At 37.9% G+C, this 25,660-nt stretch overlaps 1 protein-coding gene across 1 annotated transcript in view; it reads right to left on the bottom strand.

Moving 5' to 3' along the window:
- Positions 1-25,660, bottom strand: part of LOC106051433 (uncharacterized) — a 245,402-nt gene that overhangs the window by 70,372 nt on the left and 149,370 nt on the right. Inside the window, exons 4-5 of the mRNA XM_056043751.1 lie at positions 19,917-20,041; positions 8,288-8,688 (exon numbers count right to left, since the gene is read on the bottom strand). Of these exons, the coding sequence (XP_055899726.1) occupies positions 8,288-8,688; positions 19,917-20,041 (526 nt within the window). The remainder of the gene's footprint in view (positions 1-8,287; positions 8,689-19,916; positions 20,042-25,660) is intronic.

The following is a 25,660-nucleotide window of genomic DNA, read 5'->3' on the forward strand; positions in this document are numbered from 1 at the left end:
CATTGTACTATAGGAGATTCTTCAACCATCAATTTGTGTGATTGTCTAAAATAGTGTTTCACAAACTGTGTTCCACGGACCACTAGGGTTTTGGAGTAATAAACTATTAGGCCTGCATGTACTAGGTCTGCATGTATTAGGCCTGCATGTATTAGGCCTGCATTTAGATTCATTCCTAAGTAAATGCAGAAAAAAAGTTTCTAAAGTTCACCTTTCTGGTCTATAGGGCAGATGATGCTGAGGTCATATGTTTTTATGGCCAACGAGGGTGTGATGTGGCCAGCACAACTTTTCCCCAACTAATGTCAGGTACCCGTTAGACCTGGGTGGACTCAGAGGCGCCCAAAGATTGCAAAATTAAAAATCCCAGTCTTCACTAGAATTCGAACTCGGGACCTCTGGTTCGGAAGCCAAGCACTTTACCGCTCAGTCACCACGACTTCTAAATGCAGAAAATAAAATACAAATTAATTGTATTAGTTCTTAGCAGTAACGGAACAAACTTCTATAACAACATAAGTATGAACTTTGAGCTGATCTGGAATAGATCCAAAAGTGAGCATCGTTTCTTTCAATACATCGAAATTTTTGTTTAACGAGAGTGCTAGGTTCAACGTACAATACTTACAGATGTATTTCTGGATCTAAATTTATTTTCGACCTGTATTTATGATAGAACTTTGTAAAGTCTTTGTAAAGGAAATGTGTCTTATAATGTGTACATTGAACCAAACCGTCAAATGTTGGGAATGTGCAAAAGGTTCCGTTAGAGATGTTTGGGAGCTATACACTAATGTATCAAACACTTTGTAAAGTCCGAGTCTCGTAAACTACTTTGTCTGGTGTGTTATATGTTATTGTATAATTGTTACACCTCAGAATCAAGTACTTTGTCTGGTGTGTTATATGTTATTGTATAACTGTTACACCTCAGAATCTAGTACTTTGTCTGGTGTGTTATATGTTATTGTATAATTGTTACACCTCAGAATCAAGTGCTTTGTCTGGTGTGTTATATGTTATTGTATAACTGTTACACCTCAGAATCTAGTACTTTGTCTGGTGTGTTATATGTTATTGTATAACTGTTACACCTCAGAATCTAGTACTTTGTCTGGTGTGTTATATGTTATTGTATAACTGTTACACCTCAGAATCAAGTGCTTTGTCTGGTGTGTTATATGTTATTGTATAACTGTTACACCTCAGAATCTAGTACTTTGTCTGGTGTGTTATATGTTATTGTATAATTGTTACACCTCAGAATCAAGTACTTTGTCTGGTGTGTTATATGTTATTGTATAACTGTAACACCTCAGAATCAAGTGCTTTGTCTGGTGTGTTATATGTTATTGTATAACTGTTACACCTCAGAATCTAGTACTTTGTCTGGCGTCTTCTATGTTATTGTATAATTGTTACACCTCAGAATCAAGTGCTTTGTCTGGTGTGTTATATGTTATTGTATAACTGTTACACCTCGGAATCAAGTACTTTGTCTGGAGTGTTATATGTTATTGTATAATTGTTACACCTCAGAATCTAGTTCTTTGTCTGGTGTCTTATATGTTATTGTATAATTGTTACACCTCAGAATCTTTAAAAAAGAAAGCCCTAATATGGACGCAACTGTCCTATTTCATAGAAGTTGTACAAAAAAATGATTTCATCTAATTTATAAAAACAACTTTTTACAAAGTTTTTATCATCTTTTTGTTTGTCGTAAAATGTTTATACACATTAGTTCTCTCACACCCAATCTCAGTTGAAATTATTTCTTGTACTTTACCAATTAGTTAATTACCAATAGATAATTAATTATTTTGTTGTGTACCGAACAAGGGAAAGATTTTGTACTTGACAGATCAGGCGGTATAAGTTGAATTAGTCCCCTTGAGGAGGCTTGAGCTTTCAAGTTCTATGACCTCCGTGACCTCTATATCAAAAGCGTCAATTCCAGCCGTACATTTTTAATTAATGCGATCAAACATTCACATAGACACTCCCTTCTTTCCCGCCTCTCCCCTATTCCTACTGGTCCAGACAAGTGATAGGATCATAGCTCATTCAGAAAGCTGAAAGCTAAAAGCATGAAATTGTACCAAATAAAAACAATGCTATTTCTAATCGCACAGATCTGTTATTGTTCTTCTAGATCCATTACGAATTTAATGACATGACGGTTCATTCCATACAATTACACTTTATAGAAGCTTTTTTTTTTTTTTTAAATGTAATGTTTAAGTTTTTCTTGTTAATAATTTAAAAATCTACAGCCGCGTGTAAACCTCGTGAAAAAGAAAATTTGAATCTTTAATAGTTGCATATTCTAACTAGTGAATTAGGGCTGGGGCTTTGAACAGATCCTTCTGAGACCTCCCCCCACCTCAAACGGTAACCCTATTCTCTCCCTGCCCCCCCCCCCTCTCTTATAAGCCTCATTAAATCAACACGAACGAAATAAAAATGATTTTGGATTTCTGCAGAGCTGTGCCATATTGCCATAAAGATAAATCTGAGACTCCGTAAAGCAACATGCAGCTGATAAAATGTATTTTTAGACTCTTACGTCAGGTGCTCCTATTTTTAGAAAATAAATTAATATCGTGCCATTAACGGACCTATAGTGTTGCTATTACAAAATATCAGACGCTATATTTAGACCGCTAGTGTTGTCGCAGTGCCAACTTTGGTAACAGCATCACCATGAAAAGCAATCAAAATGCCACAAGTGGCGGCATTTCTTTGACTAAGATCTGACAGTAGTTATAACTGCTATACGCATTAGTGGATTGATCTTAAGAATAGCTAAACGTCTTTCCCAGTTTCTACTGCTGCGTGGCTGCCAAATGAGAAAACATACTTGTGGCGAATATTTTAGGATAAATACTAATGGCGCTTACTGATGAGAGTAATAAACAAAAAAAAAGACACAGAGAAGTGCAATATTGACAACCTCCATGGTCAAGCACTGAGTAGATTTCCATTGGTTCTTTCTATCTTGCGAGACAATCACAAAATCTGGAGTGGCAGAAGCCTACAAAAAAGTGTACAACAAAATAATAATAATAAGGCTTGTCTTCGAGTCCGAAGATTAGTGAGGAGTGCAGTATTTCCCGTGGCTGCGCAGCCCCAGCTGTGACCTACATATTTGCCGAATTCAGGGCAAGCATAACCATTGTCCACAGGTGGTCGATTTAGATTTTCTTTTCGCGTCTGCGTTTGTCTTCGGCAGCGGATTTTCTTTTGGTCTCAAATGTGTATCCCGCGGCCTTCGTGAGTGACCTCCAGCTGTTTCGTTCTGAGGTGGTATGCAACCAGGTGCTCTCTTCTATGTCAGCCTAGGAAAGTTGATGCCTAAGCTGGTCTTTGAAGCGTTTCCCGTCGACCACCTTTTAGCTCAACCAAAAAAAGACTGCCTTTGGCATACGTTCGTCTCTCCATAGGGGATACGTGCCTTGCCCAGCGTAACTGGGTAGCACTAATTTCCCGACGAAATAGATGAAGACAAAATAGCTCGAAATTAATAATAATATATACACCATTGTTATATCAACCGAGGGAAAGATTCTCGTTGCCTGTCAGAGGGCGCTACTGCTGCAGACCTGCCACATCGCCAGAAAACTCCTCGGTGGACACTGATAAAGGGACTACAATGAATTTTGTTTCTCTTAAACGAAACTCGACCCTGGCAGTGCCAGAGATTGAATGCTCTTTCGTATCCAGCATAATAATAATCTTTATTATCCATGAGGAAATGTATCTTACAATTTGTGATTTACACCGAAAAAAAAACACGAAAATAAACATTATAACTCTAGAAAACCAAAAAATACATTCGCACTAACGTAAGTCATAATTTATATGTGAACGGTTTAATATCAAATAGTTGAATTTTATTTAATAATATGATTACCGGTGAAAGAAAGAGTCTTTATGTCTGTTAGTCTTTGCAATCGGTGTCTTGTGTCTTTTTTGTAAAGATATTTTGTGAAGGCCCCTACGTTGTTCAAGCTTAATATCAATATATCCATAAATGTGCTGGATTCATAAAAATTAAAAAGTGAGTATTTAAGAATTTGTTTCTTTTTACAAAAAATATATTTTTTTAAAAATGTGGGGATCCAGTTTAAGAGAGAGTTCCTGTCTTCAACTATCGTAAATCGTTTCATGTATATAATGTTATGTGTGTGCAATAGGCAGAAATCCAGATTATCTATCATGATCAAACTGGGTCATCTAATGCCGCAATCTTTGCAAACTTAATTTAAGAGTGATGGCATTAGTCAACTGGCCATAACATGACGGTAAGCACCTGAATGTCTACACGCGGATCCATCACTGCCTCAGAGATCTGGAGCTCACTAAAAAACTGGATTCTTAGATACACCACGCTAGAGAACGAAACAAAATTACAAGCAAGACAAAATATCTCCAACCTATCAGACGTCTTGACGTCAGACTTCTTGCAGCTATGCTGCTAATGTATGGGAACTAGGCGGTTATGACGTTACTACGGTACACTGCATACAATGCTACAGAAGGATTCTGGGTATCACATTTACAATGGACCCCACGATGACCTGCTAACTATTGTATAAAAAAAAACGCAAGCAAAAATTCCTATGGTCATATTACAGGGTATCAATGGCTCACTAAGACCTTACTTCGTGGAACAGTACCAGGAAAAAGAAGAAGAGGCAGACAGAGAAAGTGATTGGAAGACAACTTAAAAGAATGGACAGGCCTGCCATTGAAAGAGGCTCTATCCAAGACAAAAGACTGCCCACACATTGTGACGTTGCAAGTCAGTGTTCAGGCCTTCTAATACGATTTCTCTCAGACTATTACACAAGTAACGCTATTGACAGAGCGCAAAGGTGGTGATTTAAAGGATGTGTTCTTTCTCTGCATCTATATGTTAGTTCTATACTAGGTAAAGATGCCTAAGAAATAGTTCTTTGTATTTAACCAATAAATAATATATTTTTACAGGCCAGAAGACGTGAAAACATACTGTCTATCTGTCTCTCTAGTTGAATTTGTTTCTCGCTCACTCACTCTCTCATTCAAACACACACACACGCTCTTAGTGGACCATCAGATAAGATGTTACCCAGAGAATTATCTCCTCCTTGTCAGACTTCGCTTAGCTCCCCTTTTATTTGTATAAAATGTTCCCGACTTGCGGTCTTCAACTTCTTCCATCTTTCAGCTTTTTTTCTCTATTCTTTTTATTTGTTGCGGCGGTAAAAGAAATGGAAAAAAAAAGGAAGAAAAGGATTCAGCTAATTGGTGGAGCAAATCAATGTTGCCTTAACTCTGTCTAGACTATTTCTCGAGAGTTATCTTTCTTGATAGATGCATGGGCTTTAGAGTCCATTAATCTCTGATTCTGTTAGATAGTACTTGCACAACATGTATCTTATCTTATCTTATATAATACAGACGTTACTTCAAAAAAGAAGATGATTACGTCCTACGCGTCATGCATTTAGTCATGCATATTAACCAATGACTTAAATTCTGCCAAGTCACTGGTTTTCCTGGCTAGCTCAGGCAACCCATTCCATGCTCTAATAGCACTAGGGAAGAAGGAGTATTTGTACAAATTTGTCCTAGCATATGGGACGAGGAATGTATGCATGTGTCTCTATATCTCTGTCTGTGTCTTTCTAAGAGAATTTTGGGAATATATTGTCCTACTCAGTTGCGTGGTTATGGTGGGGGAATGGGGAAAGAGAATTTGAAAATCCCCCTCGGGCCCCCACTTTAAGGGGGGGGGGGGCTCTTAAATGAGTGTTCATTTTTTGTTTACATTAAATATTGTGCCATATATATATATATATATATCATGTCTTGATGTAGAATGTCCTAATGCAGGGGCCCCTAAAGTGGTCAAGCCCCCCTTCCCCCCCCAGGGCCCACTAATGATGGCACTGGTCTCACTTCTTCACTTCACTTCACTTCACTTCTTCACTTCACTTCACTTATTCACTTCACTTCACTTATTCACTTCACTTCACTTCACTTATTCACTTCACTTATCTTTTTGTCTGTTGGATCGTTTTGGGCACCACACATGATCTGTCCACCATTTTTCTTCATTCGTCTTTCGCCTTGACGGAATCTCTTTAAGGGACAGGCCTGTCCATTCTTTGATGTTGTCTTCCCATCGCTTTCTCTGTCTGCTTCTTCATCTCGTGGTCGAGAGGCTAAGTGCGCTGAAACTAAGCTTGGCTTGGCTACCTATGAAAAGGGCTCGAGGTTCGACACCCGACTCGGGCAGAGTTGTGTTTACTGAGCTCCTAAAGGCAGCACGGAAAAAACTTTTCCTAGATACCCCCTCCCCCCCACCTGGTCCACAACTGAGATTGGACCAAAGCGCTCTGAGCATGCTATAAGCATGAAAGTAGCGCTATATAAAAGCCATAATTTAAAAGCTACAGTTCCCTGTGGGAAGGTCTTTGCGAACCTCTAGAGCATCGCGAGAGGTCTCTCAGACACATACTAATGACACTATTTTTCTAATTATGAACACTTTAATCACGTTTATATTGATCTATATTGATCTCGTGGTTTCAAAATTACATGTAATAGAATAAATAAGTAATCAATATCGAACAAGACACTTCAGCAGTCTCTTAAGACAGATGTCTCGTCCATTTACAAAACATGTTTGTCCTACACCGTTTTAGCAGCGACCCAAGGTAGGAACATAAACTCGCCAGTGTTAGCAAGTCACACACACACACACACACACACACACATACACACACACACATCCATTCAAACCAGTATGCTAACATTGCCAAGTTGGATTAATATAGAGGTCAGTGAAATAGGTTGTTCTGGAAACTACCTTTGGCTTGTAAGGTGAAACTGGAGCAGACGACACTGAAAAGACAGCCACCATCTTCCACGACAATTAGAGTTGAAACATTAGAGTCCTGCTAATTAAGCGAAGAAGAAGACTTCGTGACGGAGATAATGGCAGACTGATGTTGACAGCGAATGACGGGGAAGGGGGGGGGCAGTATATCCTCCATCTTTGCTTGAAAAGATAAACACTGGTTCAAAGGTCAGAAAACAAGGGGATAGTTTAAATAGTTTAAAACAAAAGGGCATTCACTCTGCGAAACAGATTAAAACTTAGTACAGGATCGTCTTTTCTCATTATTTCTAAGGTTGCTAATGCTCTAAGGTTTCTAAGTTGCTCATTTATCTTATCTTATCTTATCTTATCTCTTATTTTATCTTATCTTATTAAATACTGCCAAGTCATTGGTTTTTTATTGCTGGCTCAGCCAACCCATTCCATTCTCTAATAGCACTAGGGGAAAAGGCGCCTTTGTACAAATTCGTCCTAGCATATAGAATGGGGAATCTGCATTTATCTTTGTGTCTTTCTGAGTATAGAAATATTTCTGAAGGGAAAAGCTACAATGTACATTTTGATCAAGATTGAAACCTGGTGGTGGAGTATGCGCTGTGGAATGTCGTTAGGGTTTGAACTACCGCTGCCATGACCCGTCGTCCTGTGGTTAGGTTTCGGCTAGGATGTAATTATCTTCAAAAATCAGAATGAACATCCGAAACATGTAAAACAAAACAAGAATACATTAAAGAGTGTATGCGTGAGAATGCTAATGAGAGATTTAAATAAAACTTAATCATCATTAATGATTAGTCATCAGGATGTCTGCCTGGTTGTGTGTCATACATTCAAGACTGCCCCACAAATGATTCCTGTTTTCGAGTCCCACCTAGAGGACCTCCACATTTTAAAACATGTATAATTAATAACAAAATGTGAATATTAAATATAAGAAAATAAGGAAATGAGATGAAATTTACAAGAACTCTTATTTCTCTCATCATGACCATGTCTTGCTTTTAGATGCATTGATATTTTAGGTGCATTTATACTGAAACTTCAAGATAGTAATAAAGTAAACGTAAGTAATGTTCCAAGACCTTGCGATCTATGGGGCAGATGATGTTAAGGTCATCTGTTTCTTTGGCTAACGGTTAACGAGCAGGGTGGCATGTGGCCAGCACAACTACCAACCTCCTTCACTTTCCCAAACTAAAGTCAGGTACCCATTAGAGCTGTGTTGACGCCCTAAAAATCCCGAGTTTCAAAATCTCAATCTTCCCCGAGATTCGAACCCAGGACCCCAAGCTACCACGCCAGCCCAAGGTGGTAGAGGCGTCTACAAAACACCTGCCTAGGGAATCCAGTTTGTAAATGTTATGCACTTATCATTACAGAGTAGGCACTTACCTGAATGACTAATATAGAGAGTATTGCGATGCTCGCCATGTGAAATGCTTTAGCAATGTGCGTCTCCACACTATCCAAAGAGCTTGACTTAACGACTCTCCCTTTCAGCAGCGTCGAATTGTCCCCCATGCTGCTTCGGTTGCCCCCGCATCCGTATATCCAATCCATGTGTTCCGGACACGTCCTCTTCTGAGATTCGTTGTTCTGGGCGATGACGTCGTACCTGCTGGTCCCTGCCTCGCTCTGGCTGTCGTTCAGGCTGCTCGTCCAGAGAATACAAGACCTGGCTATGGCGTCGTACACGATGTCAATATCTACCTCGCTGGCAAGGACGCCAGGGTACCTCGCCCTCAACATACTGAGAAAATTTTGGCCGGAGATGTCTTTGGCCGTGAGAACATCTGTGGACATTTAAATACGAAGTATTCGTTCAGTTAGAAGTTATAAAAATAATCAATTAGGAACAACTTTTTTTTCACCAAACTTTTCGATTTTTAGAGGCTGAAAACTTTTAAAATGTTTTTTTTTTTCAGTTTGTCTGTCTTCTTGTTGCATTTAGATGTCTAGATGTTTAAGCGCTATGAGAAAATCCGATTATATGAAAGGAGCTCGGAATAAGTAGAGCAGTTTGGTTTCGGTCTTTTGGTAGAAAACTCTTTTCGGTATAAAAATGGGCAATTGTAGTGGATTTTTTTTTTACTTTCGATTTTCGATTTAACTTAACAACTTATATTATACCACTTTAAAACCCAACGTAAAAAAGCTATATATAAATTTGATATATTCTTCCGGTTACCTTGGTGGCCATCTTAAATATAAACAAATGTTAGCACCTATAGTAAAATGCTAATTTTTTTTTTTTTTTTTTTGCTGTCTGTACAGTTGCTAATGATGCACAATTTGACTTTCCAAATAGCTGCATGAAAGCTTTCATTAACATACTGGGTGTTTATTTTAGTACAACATGGGTTATTCTAGAAAAGGATAATAATAAGTCCAACCCCACACCCTCAAGTACATAAAGATACTAGACCAGAGCGCTCTGAACATTCTATAGAAGTAAAAAAAAAAATTAGTTAAAAAACAAAGCTAATATTAAGTTATATATAGTGAATTTGCATCAGTTATTTTGAATTAAACATGTAATTAATTTATTAACGAGCCAGACTAGCAATAATACATTTGCCCGATTTGGAATATTGTTTTTTTTTAGCGCAACTTTCATGCCTATTGCTTGCTACTGCGCTATGGTGACAAGTTTAGGGAGATGGTCTCTGGGAGAAGGTTTCAGTGCTGCCTTGTCAAAAGAGATTTTTTTTTAAAGTTGTTCTAGTCTGATTTTGAGCTTGAGCCCCCATGATGGAAGGCCGAACTGTTTGACTCTGAGCTATTCAAAAAAGAAGATTTTATAGTCTGTTTTTGTTAGCTTACAATTTTTAGCGAACTACCTATTCTCTACACAAGGCTTATCTCCCATTTGGTTACAACATTTTATATTTAAAATAATAAATTACGACTGACTTCATAATTTATTGGCTAGTTTTGGCTTGATTCATGCATTGTCTTCGGTTTTGAATGATTGTGCGAACTTTAACTTGATCTGAGATTGGGAACTAAGAAAAAAATAATAATGTTGAAAAGATTCTACCCAGACAGACGGACGGACAGACAGACGGATGTAATAGGTAAGCTTTGTAAAAACAAATAAAAAAATATATGGTAAGCATTTCCATCCAGAGGTCAAGGCCGCTGTTGTTGTCTGATGTTGTGGCCTTCATACAGTGAAAGATGTCGTCAATCATCCCTGCCTCCCCCGTATCTCTACCCTCCGTTCTGTGAGCTCTGCTCATTGTCTGAGCTAATTAATCGCTTAGAGCATCAATCCTATAGATGGGAGTATTAATACTTATTTGCATACATTTTGTGCTGGACTTTCTGTAGCAATGAGAGGAGGAGTTTCTTAGAAAGGGAATGGTGAGAAATGGAGGTATGTTTTAGTATTAATTAAGTTAGTCTACTGCTCGCAATGGGCAGACATTATTCTTCAAATATCATAGTTCATCACAGTCCACTAAAGTCAAGGCCAATCGTTAGCACAACCTTGTCGTGACATGCCCTCCAGGTGATCATGGGATGTCCATTTTTTCTTTGATTTCTTTGAGATCTTTTTTTTTTTTTCATTTCCGGTTGAAAGCACCCTGGGAAGTGTGTGTGCTTGTTATTGATGGACATGGCGGGTTGAGCCTTAGTTCTAGTACACAAGTAGGTCACGTCTGCTATCGTGGTGTATGCCTCTCTATTTGATTCATTCTCTCTCTCTACCTTTCTCTCAGACTACTTCTCTCTGTCGCTTCTCTTTAATCTTCTCACTCTGTCTCTTTAACTTTTTATATCTGCCTCCTTGTGTCTCATTCTCTCTCTCTCTCTCGTTATCTCTTGATTTATCACGTTTGCCTTTTATATAGCTATTTGTAGAGGTTGCATAGGTTATAGTTAATTTTTTACTGAACCACTTAAGTCCACAATCTTTTATAGTGGGCATGTTGGGAAACAGAGGTTCTCAGAATAAATTAGATAACTCTCCAATAACTCTAGATCTAGCTAGATCTAAGCCTAGATCTATGTCTAGTTTGTATGACAAATGAGAATGGATATATTAATTTTTATTTGCGAGGGTAAAGTCTAATTAAGTATGTGTACACAATTGTAGCTTAAATTAGGTCAAAGATTTTTTTTTCGTGTTGCCAATTGATCGAATTTTGTTAGAAGAATAAATCTTTTTTTAGTTATTAATTTTGAAGGCATGGATAAGGTTAATAATTATTATTTTAAAAAAATATAAGTGTACGCTAAATGAATATATGGAGATGCTGTAGCTGAGGGGTAAAGCACTTGGAACCGGAAGTCCCGTGTTCGAATCCTGGTGGAGACTCTAAGTGGACCACTTTGGGGGCCGATTTTGAGTTTGTGTTTCCACACAAACTGTCTTTGTAACCTTGATTTTTTTTGGTAAATTTAATTTAGTGCTCACCATTGGTTCAATATTTTGAAACAGCAGCTAATGAACTAATTAAAGACTCTACCTCGGAGAACCTGTAGCTGTTGACTTTGTTTTGACACATTTATAGCAAATACATTAATCAGTGTGACTTAAGATCGGAGCATTAACAGGTAGACGAAACAAGTCTTCACACCCAATCCCAATTCAACTTAAAATTTTGCACAAGTATTTCTTGTACCTGACAAAGCAAAAATCAATTTAAAAAAAAATAACGAATTAGTTAACTATTTTTATTTTTTTTTTGGTATCGAACAAGGGGAAGAAATTTGTACTTGACTGGTGTGGTGATATATGTAGATTTATTCCCTCTGGTGGAGGCTTGAACCCTCGAGCTCCGATTCAAGTCGTAGAAACTTTTTTTTTTTTAAAATGCATTTAAAAAGCGATCATGGAAACATTCACACAGATACCCCCTTTCTTTCCCCGCCGCCTTGTAACCCAACAGGCCCAGACAAGTGCTAGGATCATAGCGTATTGAGAATACCAAAAAGTATGAAATAGCGCTGAACTAAAACTATTGGTAAAAATATTTCTAATCGCACAGAGTTTTATTGTTAGACTAGATCTATTACATAGTTAATGACATGGCTGATTCAAACTAATATAAACAATTCCACTTAATATAAGTTTAACGTTCTTAAAAACGCATATTTAATGCAAATTGTAACCCAATAGACATTACTATGATCACTTAAACTTTAAAATTAATTCTAAAATTTAAAATTAATAGTGCAAATCCCCATTTTGGTGACGATATTAAAAATATACATTAATATGCATTAGTATTTAGTCGTCTGTGAACCCTGCAATCATTTCTCTTTCTTTTCCAATTAGTTTAAACACATTTTCCAAGAATCGAGCAATTAATTGCCGCGAAACTCCATCACGCCATTTGAAGCTAGGGCGATAGCTGTTGGAGAGGAGATTGAATGGGGGATAAGGCGGGGGTGGGGGGGAGGGAAGGGAGGATCATTGACAATCTCCAGAAGTAAAGTCTGCAAGACACGCGAAGGTCATCTCAGAGCCAATGGTCAATGAGAGTATTGGCAGCCTGACAGCGTCTGGGTGTAACCAGACTAATGGAGTTTTATTTACTGCTCACTGGTGGGGAGCTTGTGGCAGAGCCAAGGTCAGGATGAGTTAACTGTTTCCTCAGATCCACCAAGGTCAAGATGCGTTAAATGTTTCCTAAGAACCACCAAGTTCAGGATGAGTTAACTCTTTCCTCAGAACCATCAAGGTCAGGATGAGTTAACTGTTTCCTCAGATCCACCAAGATCAGGTTGTTAACTGTTTCCTCAGATCCACCAAGGTCATTTTGAGTTAACTGTTAAACGTTTAATTAATTAAAACAACGTCAGGTTGAGTTAACTGTTAAATGTTTAATCAAATCAAACAAGGTCAGGTTGAGTTAATTGTTTCCTCAGATCCACCAATGTCAGGGTGAGTAATTGTTTACTCAGACCCATCTGTATAAATGTAAAGGCATTGTTGACTTATTAGGACAGGCATTACCTTAGAATGAATTGTTTAGATTTATAATAGATTCTTTTTACTACAGCAACTCTGTAATTGTCATAAAAACGTGTATACGTCATGGGAATTAAGTGTGTTTTAAAAATGGTATAAAAGAAAACAAATATTCCATCATTTAAAAATGAAAAAAAAATATAATAACAAAATATAAACAAAACTTAAAAATAATGAAAAGAAGAAATAGAAGGAACACATGATGAAAAAAAAACTGATGTATTTGAACGCCCTAACATTCTATATTACTAATGTTTTATTTTTATGTAAGCAAAGCCCTATCACTGAACAAATGAGTTTCGGCTGAATGGTTGTGTGGTATGCGCTCCGTAGTGTCGTTCGATGGTCCTTTGTTCGAAGCCTGACCTGAGGGAGATACGGGATAGTATGTAATTATCTGAAGAAACATCCGAAGCGAGTAAAAACAAACAGCAAATACCGTAAAGGTCGTGCCTGTTTCTGCATTTGTAATATCAGTGTCTATGTATAAGTTGGGTTCTTGATCTAACTATTAAAAACACTTTTACTCAAAGCCTGAATCCTATTTTTAACTCCTTCTCTTCAAACTGAAGATACCAACGTTGATTGACCCAATTAAATAAAATTGATTTTTTGGTTTCATAAACTTTAATTTGTGTTATTTAAAAAGAGCACGCATTCTCCTATAATAAAAACTTTAAGCAATTAGTTATTGTACCAAACAAAACACGAAACAATTTTAAAATTAACAAATTAGTGAATTAATTTTTCGGAGCTAATTATTTTGTAAGATAGTGAAAAAGCGAACTTCTACATTCTTGGGTAATATAGTAGTAATTGCGGTGTTGTTTTTCCCATAGATGAGATTGGTTTTTTGTTTTTTTTTTCTTAAAAAGATTTTTTATTTATTTTACTTGTAACGATACTTTCTATGTCAAGCTCAGCAAGTTCATCTTGAAAGTCAAATGTTTCTTCTTTTATTAGTACACTGACCAAGAATCCATTGTAATACTCATTTCTCTTTCTTCATCCACATTCTAACTATATCTCACAAACATTGCCCCCCCCCCTTTTCCTCCCCCCCCCCCCAACTCTCACGTAAAAATGTGCAGAAAGAAAAGAGCAGAAGAGATGTGACCCGCCGGGCGCGTCTAATAAAAATATTGGAGAATTTTATGATCTGTAAGAATTGGATCTCCGATCGGGGAGAGTCATATGCACTGAGCTATATATATTTTATAGTATTGCGCATGCTCGGCTGGTAACGGGGGAGAATTCGGCCATTTCCGTCATTGTATCGAGTTAGGAGAAAAAGATTTTCAATCATGTAAAAAAAAAACTTTTCATTTTAGAATTTAGTTGTTTAGATTTTTAAACAAAATAAATACCGTTGTTGTTGTCAGGACGTTTATGTTTATTCAGCTTTGACTTAAAGCACCAAACTGCTGGTAGACAACTAAACCGCTGTAGGCGTATTATATTTGAACGTATAAAACGGGAAATAACTTTCTAAGCACCACTAAATATAACTTTTATTACAATATAAACAAATGTAACTCGAGATGAACTAAATTTATATTTTTAAGAAATCTAAACTTGCAATAAAAACATGTCTTTACACTCCGGTATTCTAGAGTCGTCTGGTCTACCCAAGACAGCTTATTACAGAGCCGATAATCAAGCGTCATTCACACTGCATAGCCACCAACCAATCGCTAACCTCTTACCGTAACCATAGAAACACACACACACACACACTCCATAACGGATGGGGAACATGTTTGTGTTTTTATTTCAATAACTTTAAAGTATAAAATAAATTATATAATATAATAATATATATATATAAGTGCAGGACCGGCTTTAGGCCACTGCAAACTATGCGGCTGCAGTGGACCCCGCACTTTCATAGGCCCCGCGCTAATTCTACGTGTAAATTATTTAAGTAAACTATTATAACTGGAAATTGCAAATTCCTGGAAATATGAAAGTCATTAAAATCTCCTGAAAACTCATAAAAAATGTCCTTAAAAATAGACAAAATTGTCAAAATCATCATTCAACTTAGTAAACGCCAACCCTATGACAATTAAAAAAAACCCAGCATTTTCAGCTTTCATAAAATAAAAATCTAATGCAAAGTCGAATTGATTTTCTAATACAAAATCTGAATTTTCACTTATTATCCTTATCTCTACCCTGACTGGGCCGCGCGAATTCCATTTCTCATAAGGCCCCGTAAGTGTTTGGGCCGGCCCCTGTATAAGTGGACCTTTTATGCCCTTGATGTTTTCGGATAGACTGGGATCGAAGATAAGATTCATTTCATTGGCCATCACCAGGCAACGGACATTGCAGACTGTTGTGAACGTCAAAGACTTAAAGAGATAAGCCTGGGTCTGTCAAAAAAATATTAAGACACTGCCAGATATTTGGAACTTATCTTTTCAATAGAACCCTAATGTCAGAAGTAAAGGAACGACAGACCTTCCTGGACCACACAACACATAGTTATTAGAAGCAAACTTATATCTAAGTGTAATGAAATAACAAATACTATCTTGGCTTTATTCAACATGATTAGGCTACAGTAAACAGGGAACAAATACGAACCGGTCTGACATGACAGTGTTCAGGTATGATGAATACACGCAAAGAAAACCGTTTACAAAACCATCATCAGATCTGTGGTCATATATGCAAGTGAAACCTAGACGCTGACAAAGATCGCAGAAACTCTGCTAAATACTTGGGAATTTCGTCCCGTTTGAGAACCTCTCAGATGTTCTGGTATATTTTTTAAAAAAGTTCATCTAATATTGTTTTTAATGTTTCGGATTTTCCTTCATGATTGTAGATTATTACATCCTAGCCCAAACCAACTGCTGGACAGAGGTGGGGGCAAATAGTGGCGAGCAGGACTCGAACCCCGGATTAATGAGATGACAGTCTAGAGAGTTTATCACACGACCAGGCAGCCGTCCATATCTGTGGCATTTTACGTCTCGAGAGACGATCTTTTCCCTTTGAAACTTTGCTGTCCATATATTATATAAATATGCTATGGACATACGATTCAGATTGTATTAATCGTACCATTTCGTGTGAATAATTAGAAGTTTATGTTACATTAAAATACATCATTCGTATTTTTGAGTATGATGCATAACAGTCTAAATTCAGGTAATTGATTATGAATGCGAGTTTCACACAACATAAATCGATGTTTCTAATTGCAGAACTGTATGTATAATCTGTTTGTTAACCGTGGACATAATCTCAAACAAAATGCTTCGCGATTTGAAATACACTTGGCAATACTACTATTTAGCACTTGTCTGACTCAAGAGGCTCACCGACATTTTGTTTTTATCCCATAATCCACCTTTCACGTCCTTCCTGTCTCTAGGCCCCGCCCCTTTGTGATGCAGGCAATTACATTTCATGAACACTTCTCATGAGCAGATTTCAAAACACAGAATGAAACTTGAAAACAAAAGAGCTCTCGTATGTCACTCCTGGACATATTCATCTTTCAGGGTGCAGAGAAGACTTAACTAGTTACACGAATCAGCGCCGTGCGAGTAATAGCACCGTCAAACATACATATCATGCAGAGCTAAATTTCAATTTTGTTGGAATAAATTTCAGGTCACCTTTTTAACCATACAATATTTATTTTTGATATAGCTTAAATTAAATTAACTTACTTTTGTCTGGGTGGAATGTTTTACATTTTAAATTCTCGGATCGAGTTGAAACATTGCACAATTATTCATTGTCTATAACAACATAATAAAATAGTTAAAATTTCAACCTATTAAAAAAATTAGTTAATTTATTAATGTTTATAAATTTGTTTTATATAGAAACGTACTAAGCTAAGGGAAGATAAGCATTGTGTAGACAATTAGATCGTCTGCTATCAAATTTAAGATATAGACTTTTTGAGACTGTAAAACCTATTTCTATAAGTTCTTGAATAGCTCTTTGGCTAACGCGTCGTCCTTTCATCATGGTGGCTCGATACCACAAGTTTGATTACAGATTCGAGCAACTTTAAAAAAAAAATCTTTTGAAATAGCCACACGAAAACCTTACCTAGATCCCCCCCCCTCCCTCGCCCTAAATGATCCACAAAGGGATTGGACAATATCACATTGCGTATTTTATAAGCATAAGAGCTGCGCTAAAATAATATTTCCAAACGCCAAAATCTATTATTGTTAGTCTATGAGTATTAAAAAATTAACTACATGATAGATTTAAAATTATCGATGCAATTTCAATGAATACAAGATTCATATTTAGAAAAAAAAAGGTTTTTTATTTTACTTGTCAAAGGGGGGCTCTGTAGCTGAGTAGTTAAACGCTTGGCTTCCAAGCCGAGGTTCCTGGGATCGAATCTCGGTGAAGACTGGGATTTTGAATTTTGAGATATTTAGGGCGCCCTATAAGTCCTGAGTTGGGTACCCAACTTAAGTTGGGTAAATAAAAAGAGGTTGGTCTTTGTGCTGGCTGCATGACACTCTTATTGTCCACCGTGTCCGAAGAAACAGACTACCTTAACATCATCTGCCCTAGATCGCAGGGTCTGAAAAGGGAACTTAAATGTATTTTACATGTTAAAACGATGTATGCACTCGGCTCAAATCAGCCATTATACCTAAATGTAGATAGGGATACTCCATGGTCCTATTTTATCTTCTTTTTTTTTCATATAAATTCTGTAACTTGGGAGTTAAAAGTGCAGACGTAACCAAGCCCATGACTAACTTTGTCCACATTGAATGACCAATGGTCAAAACGATAAAGAAGAGAGGGGGACTCCACACGAAGATCATTCAATAGCCGGACGCCATTTGATCGATCTATCGACTAATCGACAAAGATGTTATAGTTTCCGTATTCCTCAAAGGATAATGTCTCGGGAGTGACCTCCCTTTACAGCAAGGGGAAGGAATTCAGACCATTGGTCTTGTGTCCCCTTGTTTAGTGTAAAATGTACTTCAATTTGGTTTTCAAAACGAATGTGTAAAGTGGTCTCTTATATTATTAGTGAGTGGGTGAATAAGAGAAAAATCAATGACTGATGCTTGGCTAGACAGACAATGCCACCTTTTAAAAGGGAAATAAAAATAGTGTTTTTTTTCGTTCAACTCGTAAATATTTTTTTTAAAATCCAAAACGTATTCGTTCATCTCACTTGGTTATATTTAGTTTTTCAATTCTATGTATGGAGATCCAGGGGCGGACTGTGTGTCTTAATCGGTACTAGAATTCACATACAATCCGGGCCTGCATGCTTTCTGTTGGCCATCCATTTATAACTGTCTATTCTATTGGAGGTGGTCTCCTAGGCCAAAAGGGTCAGTCCGCCCACGAGGAGTTCTGTCAATCACCGCACAAATACAGTGTTCCAAATGCGTGTATTCTCAGATTTGTGTTTTTCATTTCTGTTTCGGGAGGGGATGTGGCTGAGGGGTAAAGCGCTAGGCTTCCCGAGTTCGAATTCTGGTGAAGACTAGGATTTTTAATTTAGGGACCTCTGAGGGGAGCAAACTCTAAGGAGCATCTGACATGAGTTGGGGAGAAGTAAATGCGGTTGGTCGTTGTGCTGGCCTCATGACACCCTCGCTAACCGTAGGCCACAGAAACCAGAAGGTCTAAAAAGGAATCTTTCCTTTCTTTTTCTGGTTCAAAGTTGGCCATGGTTGCTGAATGCTAAAGCGCTTGGCTTCTCAACAAAGCTATTGGTCTTGGTGTTGGCCACATGACACTCTCGTTAGCCAAATATACAGAAGACCTTTATATCATCTGCCCTATAGATAGCAAGGATCTGAAAGGGTACTCTATAATATGTAGATAAGATCACATTCAGAAGAACCACTTTGACAGAGTGAGTACACATCATCTCCTTTAATCTTAACATTCGTTTTATTTTCTCAATCATGGCAACCGATAATAGTTTCCAATTCTGTCCGACTTCAGTTTGATCAAGCCAGTGGTCGAACAGTGAAGCGCCTAGCTACTAAGCCAAAGATCTTGTTCCAATCTGGTGTATGATGATATTGCTGATGTTCTATTGAGAAGACTTTCTAAGTCCATATCATCTCTGAGGTAATTATAACCCATATCTTCTAACCCTGCAATGGCCTTAAAAGTCACATAAAACATTGCAATGGTAAAGGATCGTCTCTCGAGAAGTAAAACGCCACATACCTTGTGGACCTAGAGACAGTAAACTAGATATTTGCATGTTTCCCTATTCGCCTAGAACTTTCAAAGAGAACGCTATTGTTGAGTGGGTGCAGGGCCGGTCCTACAGATTGCGGGGCCCTATGCGAAACGGATTGCGCGGGGCCCAGTCTGGGTAAGGATAAAGATAATAAGTCAAAATTAAGATTTTATATTTGAAAATAAATTCGTCTTTGCATTTTATTCATTCTTTACTAAGTACAAATTCACTGTCAAATTAACTTTACGAGCCATCAACAGTAGATAGTAGTTTTACAACAAAAAGCCGAATGATATCGGGATCTGCCTTTTAGATTTATAATCGACTAGCTAAATATTGCTTTTGTTCATTTTTAAAAAGGTCAAGATAGATTTAAATCTATATTTGTACTCCAGTCACAGTGACTATTAAAGTAAATTAAGTATTTGAACTTCTTCTTGTGGTTAAAATTCGCCTTATTATTACATTTTTATTGAATGAAAGCTGACAATGACACCCCGAAATTACAATTTTATCTGTTTTCTTTTTTTTTAGATTTGCATGAGTTTTCAGAAGATTTTAATAATTTCAGGGGATTTTTATGACTTTTCGTATATTTCGCTTTCTCAGGAGAATTTCAGGAACCCTTTAATAATAAATTAAAATGGTTTAATTTAATAATTTACACCTAGAACTCGCCCCCGGCCTTTGAAAGTGCGGGGCCCACTGCGGTCGCATAGGTTGCAGTGGCTTAAGACCGGCCCTGAGTGAGTGGGTGTTGTTTGAATCCCACAACTCTGGTCCATTTTGTTTCGGCACTCAAGTCTTAAGTCCTGACTCACCTTTCACTTTTCGCAAGTCCAGTATAAGTTCCCCGAGTATCAAAGCACATTCAGTCACGCAGAACAAGGCAACAGTCAACAAAGTGTACTTGTTCTTCAGTATCTTCTCACCATTCCGCCGCCATCTTGAAATACAAAAAAATAAAATGAAGTCAAGAGATTTAGGAATCAAAGGAAAATAATAATCAAATTATGAACCTTAGTATATAAAACATGCAAAATCAAAATAAAAAACTTCCATATTTATATATATCGCAATATTGTAAGATGTTTTTCCATATTTCGATATCAAACAAAATTAACTAATTACCACTATTTAATTATCGATTTGGTTAACTTCTTTTTTTGATTCTTCATGTTTTGTTAGGAACAATTGAATAATTGTGCAGAGTTTCAAATTGATCTGAGAAGCAAAAGTAGGAGAAATAATGTGTTCGAAATGTGTGACCAGAGACAGACAGACAGACAGAGTGAATTGATATACGATTTTTTTTTAAAATGTGTTTAGCCTTACACTAATGAAATACTTTGTCCCCTCACCTAGTCCTTTTTTTTTAAACCATAGCCCCACCCTTCCCATTGCAACTCATTTACTGAAAATTTAAATGTCGATCAACAAAAAATAAAAACAAGCGAAAATTGAAATATACATTTTACGAACTTCAAAATATGATTCGTATGTCATTGCGACACCGTGTCTCTGAAAAGACAATGTATATGTCCAGATGTTTCACTGAAGTTAATCAATGTGATAAAGAAAAAAGTTTCCCCTAGAATCGTACAGTATGAAGACATTGTACATGTTTATTGCAGACAGCAAAAAGGCTAGAGCGGAATCGGACAAGAGGAGACAAGCTGAAATACATACTCGGACTGTAGCAATATCTCCTGCTTCTCCAGAAACGCGCCTAATACCGCGCCAAATCCAGTTATGCCCTGAGTCTAATGGAAATCTAAATTTAAAGATTATGACTGTAATCTATAATGCTATTTCTACTTTTTCTTACTGTAAATAAGTCTTAACTTTGGTCAACTTATGCAAAATCAATTAAAACCAATTATATTACAGTTATCAATTATGATACCCCTAATTAATTTCATAAAAGGACACACTCTACACAATGAAATAGGTACAGCAAAGCCCACACAAATCATACGCATGACCATTTTGACCACTCAACACACCTGCCTCATGTCTCTACACAAGCACAATTTGATGGCGTCTGCTGACGACATATAGAGCCACAATCATGACGTTTTGGCTCAGATTGATGTCTTTTTGTCTGGTTCAGTCTAAGGCAATTTATTGTGATGACCAATATAGCCAGAAGTATTGTGTTACCTTTTCCCTATTGGAAACACTATCTTTTATATAAGCTATCCCCCTGCCATGCCACTCTGAGACGCAAGATGACGTCATATGTACATAATTAGGGGAACTTTGTTTAGGCTGTGACGACATTGATCTTTACATTTACCGAGACCTTTAAGTTGGTGTTCTTATTTAATAAAAAAAAAAAGCTCCTTGTCGCAAAATAAAAAATGCTTCTGTTGAAATGGTTAGAAAAAAAAAACATGTAAATTAAATAGAAATTGACGGCTGCTTGTTCGAGTCGTATGCACTTTCAACTGCCATTCTTATAGCGCAGAATTCGAACCCTGACCGCAGCACTTCCCCGCCGTTCAGCGGAATGTTTGTTCTAGGATATAATAATCTTCAATAACGAAGGGGCACCCGAAACATGTAAAACGATCAATACTTCGACATAGAGAACTTAAACTCAGGTGATCTAAACTTCTATTCTGTGAATTACTAAAACCACTAAAGTCTTGTCAAGACTCGCGATAACATTTACATTTAGGATTTATCCATATCTAATAATAATGGCAATGTCCTCTATTCCGAAGATAAAGGATGCGAGCAGTGATTCAGGTGACTATTGCAGACCCAGTTGCGACCTGCATATTTTCCTGCACCTTGTGCAGACAAAGTCGTTGTCCGCTGGCGGTCTATTTAAGTTTTCATTTCCGTCTTTTGTGCTCAGCTTCAAGAAAGGATTTCCTTTGCGTAGCAAATGTTTGTCCCGCAGCTTTGGTGAGAACTCTCCAGCTGTCTCTTTCAGTGGCTATCTACGGCCGGCTACTTTCCTTTATACCAGTGGGCGCAAAATGGCGCCAGAGCTTATTCTTACAGCGCTTACAAAATGGCGGCTGAGCTTACACTTACATGCGCTTACAAAATGGCGCCAGAGCTTATTCTTACAGCGCTTACAAAATAGATAAAACAAAAGTAATAAAATACAAAAGAGGTTTCACACCTAGCAGAAAATCGTCAGCCTCCTACTTCTGCGACATCTCCTTTTATAAAAGAGCGTATTATGAAGTGAAAGCTAGGTAAAAGCAAAAAAACAGTTGTGCATTTTATTTTTAGTATTATCTTAGACTCAGAGGTTCTCAACCTGTGGATCGCGACCCCTTGAGGGGTCGAATGACGATTTGTCAAAGGTCGCCTAAGACCATCGAAAATATGGATTGTATTTAGTGTATTCTTCTATTGCTGTGTATGTTATCGGGGGGGGGGGGTTGCGGCAGAGTGAGGGATAGTAGAAAGGGCTCGCCGAGCTTAAAAGGTTGAGAACCGCAGTCTTAGACAGACAACATGCTACACTACATTTAAGAACATTAAGACCTATCAGTTTAAAACTTTTTTAAAGATTAATTTGTTATTTAAACTCTCGTGTTTAAGTTTGTTACGTTCTAATAGCGCCTTGAGCCTACATTTTGTTAACCCGCGCTCTATAAATTAAATTATCATTAGTATAAACTTAAAGTATAAACTTGGACGCCCTTTTTTAACAAGAAATATTCTTCTTAGCTACTCTATAACTAATTTCTAAAACAATCTATATTTCTATGAGCCTAGATAGTACAGAACTGAAGATTGAAGATACTGAATTGGGGCATAAAATCCTCGCCGCGCGCGATAATACTGTTCACCTCACGCCATCTAATCTTCATATTCCATTCTCCCCTCATCAAACCAGTTATCACCCTAGCCTTGTACGCTACGTAAATAGAGAACAAATGGCCCGGGCCACCGATCTGATCCATCACGATGCGCCATCGAGTTCCTCAATTTGGTATCGATTACCCACTCTGGTCCCAGACACTAACATGGCATCGGGAGCAATAAGGTGTCTGTCTGGATCGATGCCGATATCTATATTGCCTCACTGCGTCATAGTTTGGTGAGAGAGTATTGTGGGAAAGGAGGGGGGGAGGGAGGGTGTTCTGGAGATGTGGAGGAACTCTCGACATTAGCAATTTATCAATGTTGTTTTTTATCTATAACCTTTTGTCCTTTGTGTAACGAAATACTTATAGAGTAGAAGCAAGTGTGTTTGACCCAATTATTGTAAAGTGTAAAGGTCAAGGAGAAAAAATTCGGACATGATCAAATCTATTGTACAGCATTGGTCTTTATTTTTTTCCTCTTAGTAAAAACTGATTCATTAGTCACCTTAGGCACGGGAAAAAAGGCAGCCGCAAAAGGCCTCCAATTGGTGGGGGCTTTGCATACGACTAAAAAAAAATATACAAAGAATTGCGAAACTTGGAACAGATCTCAAACAGAGATCACTTTGACTCTATGTTTAACAGTCTAAATCTTGTCTCTACTACGGAAATCGCGATATATGAATTTCAAATATTTCTCGATTTGACGGACAGATTTGTAATAAATTGCGTAATTTTATTTTGATAAGATTTTTTTTCTGCATTTCATTCGGGGCCACCAAATTCACTTCGGCAAAGGGCCTCCAATTATCAAAGGCCGGCCCTGCTCATGGTTACACTCAGTGAACCTGGGTTGGTTATGGTCCACACAAAATGTTTTACATAGAAGAGTAAGCGACTGTCTGTAAGAGTAAGTGACTGTCTGTAAGAGTAAGCGACTGTCTGTAAGAGTAAGCGACTGTCTGTAAGAGTAGGCGACTGTCTGTAAGAGTAGGCGACTATCTGTAAGAGTAGGCGACTGTCTGTAAGAGTAGGTGACTGTCTGTAAGAGTAGGCGACTGTCTGTAAGAGTAGGCGACTGTCTGTAAGAGTAGGCGACTGTCTGTAAGAGTAGGCGACTGTCTGTAAGAGTAAGCGACTGTCTGTAAGAGTAGGCGACTGTCTGTAAGAGTAAGCGACTGTCTGTAAGAGTAAGCGACTGTCTGTATTTAGCTCGCCTTGCTGAAAAGCGAAAGTGGAGAAGTCAGAACGACGAACACCGCTATCTCTGAAGTGGAGGTATTGATTAATAGCTGACTTAGCTGCCAGCTTCAGATCGTCTCTGGAATGTAGTTAAAAATAACTTCTCGTAACTTGCCCAAAACAATTTTTTTTTTTTATTGAAGGTAGACCTTCAATACTAGATAGAGTCGGCCTTAGCAGTGAGCGGGGCCCTGGGCGAGTGTCATATCAGAGCCACGACTATTTCAATATTTGTACGACGGGCTGACGGTGACAAAGTCTTCTCTAAATTGCGGGCCTTTGCGCTAGGCTGCCTAAAGGACTGTCAAGAGCGTGGGCGTGTAAGATGTGAGATTGTGTGTGTGTTTGTTTATTTTATTAGTTGGTGTGTGAATTGTTTTTATCACGGGATTTTCAAGGGGGGACAATTAGGTTTCTAGCGGTCAGTCTAGCAGTTGGAGAGCTGACCTGGTCTGAGTAGGGTGCTGGTGTTTTGTGTATTTCATAAGAGTGATACAATTGTGTGCTTTATTAAGTATTAAAGTATTATCGATATTCATGAATATAAGGAGTTAGAGTTGATGTATACTAAGTGTTCGTATTTGAGTTAAGCAAGTATTGACAAGTGTAATTGAGAATCATACCCTAGATTATCGAGCCATACGTAAGTGGTAAAGAACTCACCCGAGTTCCCTTACAGTTGGGGGCTCTTGACATCTCCCCCTTACACGAAAGAGAAATGAAGAAACTTGACTTACTAATTGCCCAGGAAAAAAATAAAACACAATCAAGCGCGACAACCGGAGTCACGGCCCAGAGACCAAGACTGAGTAAAGGTTTCCCTGCCATGACAACCGAAGATCTACCCTGTTACCTCGACATGTTCGAGATGGCAGCTAGGAGAGACAAGGTTCTAGAAGAAGACTGGGTGGCACAGCTGCAGGAGAAAATAACACCTAAACTAAGGCAATTCCTAACACAGAGAAGATTAGTGGACTGCACTAACTACGAGAAGATAAAAAAAGAGCTCTTAGACTATGTGGGAATGACGGAGGAAGCCTGCAGGAAAAGCTAGTTGATTTGTTGGAGAACAGAAAGATTATCTTCTCGAGCAAAAGCATTTTCAAGAAATCGAGAATCTATCAGGCCAACGCAGTGAGTGACAGAAGAGATTTGAATAGGCAAAATTACCGCTACCAAACCAGCCCTAGCAGCGCAAACTACATCAGGCCAAACATTGAATACCATGAGCCCAGAAGAAATTTCGTCAGACCCCGCTATAGCAATTCTTACAACAGAGCAAGAGGGCGATGGAATAGGCCACATTACACATTTAGCAACCAAGTTAACAACAGAAGAAACAACTATGGAAATGGAATGTACCAGAATAACCAAGGAAGGTATAGGAATGAGACAAGAAGGAACTACTCCAATCAAGCCGAATGTGCCGTGGTGCAAGTGCCTGATAGACAAGGGACTTGCAATCTGATCTACCATAATCCAGAAAG

This window comes from Biomphalaria glabrata, chromosome 10, assembly GCF_947242115.1.
Source record: "Biomphalaria glabrata chromosome 10, xgBioGlab47.1, whole genome shotgun sequence".
In the NCBI taxonomy this organism is placed as follows: Eukaryota; Metazoa; Mollusca; class Gastropoda; family Planorbidae; genus Biomphalaria; species Biomphalaria glabrata.